At 43.1% G+C, this 408-nt stretch overlaps 1 protein-coding gene across 1 annotated transcript in view; it reads right to left on the reverse strand.

Annotated features, from left to right (window-relative positions):
* The window catches only part of EMH_0065430 (uncharacterized protein), a gene marked incomplete at both ends in the record, with an annotated part of 3,280 nt that extends 3,058 nt beyond the window's left edge, over nt 1-222 (reverse strand). The window contains one exon of the mRNA XM_013498381.1: nt 18-222. Coding sequence (XP_013353835.1) covers nt 18-222 — 205 coding nt within the window. The remainder of the gene's footprint in view (nt 1-17) is intronic.
* Nucleotides 223-408: the final 186 nt, after the last annotated feature.

Genomic DNA, 408 nt, shown 5'->3' on the forward strand with positions numbered 1-408 from the left:
AGATAGTTGCTGCGTACGGCGCTTTTTTATATATCCATGTGCTGCTGCTGCTGCTGCTGCTGCTGCAGCGCCGCTGCTGCTGCTGCTGAATTGCTTCTCTGATGAATTTGGGTTTAAATTTTCATTCAAATTTGTATTTACAGAAGAAAAAGAAAAAACATCAGCAGAAGAAGTCAAAGAAAGGCGAGGAACACCGCCGGCTGCCGCTGCAGGGTGACCCATTTACCCTGAGCGACGCAGCAGCAGCAGCAGCAGCAGCAGCAGCAGAAGAAGAAAACAGAGATTACTGCAGCAAAAGACAAACTATGAGATATTTATTTCCATATATTTAACAATTTATATTCTAAAAACAAAAATAAGCAGAAAAAAAATATAACAAACCACGCAGCCACGCCATCAGAGCCGTGT

Source organism: Eimeria mitis, genomic scaffold, assembly GCF_000499745.2.
Source record: "Eimeria mitis Houghton genomic scaffold, Emh_scaff3385, whole genome shotgun sequence".
NCBI classification, from domain to species: Eukaryota; Apicomplexa; class Conoidasida; order Eucoccidiorida; family Eimeriidae; genus Eimeria; species Eimeria mitis.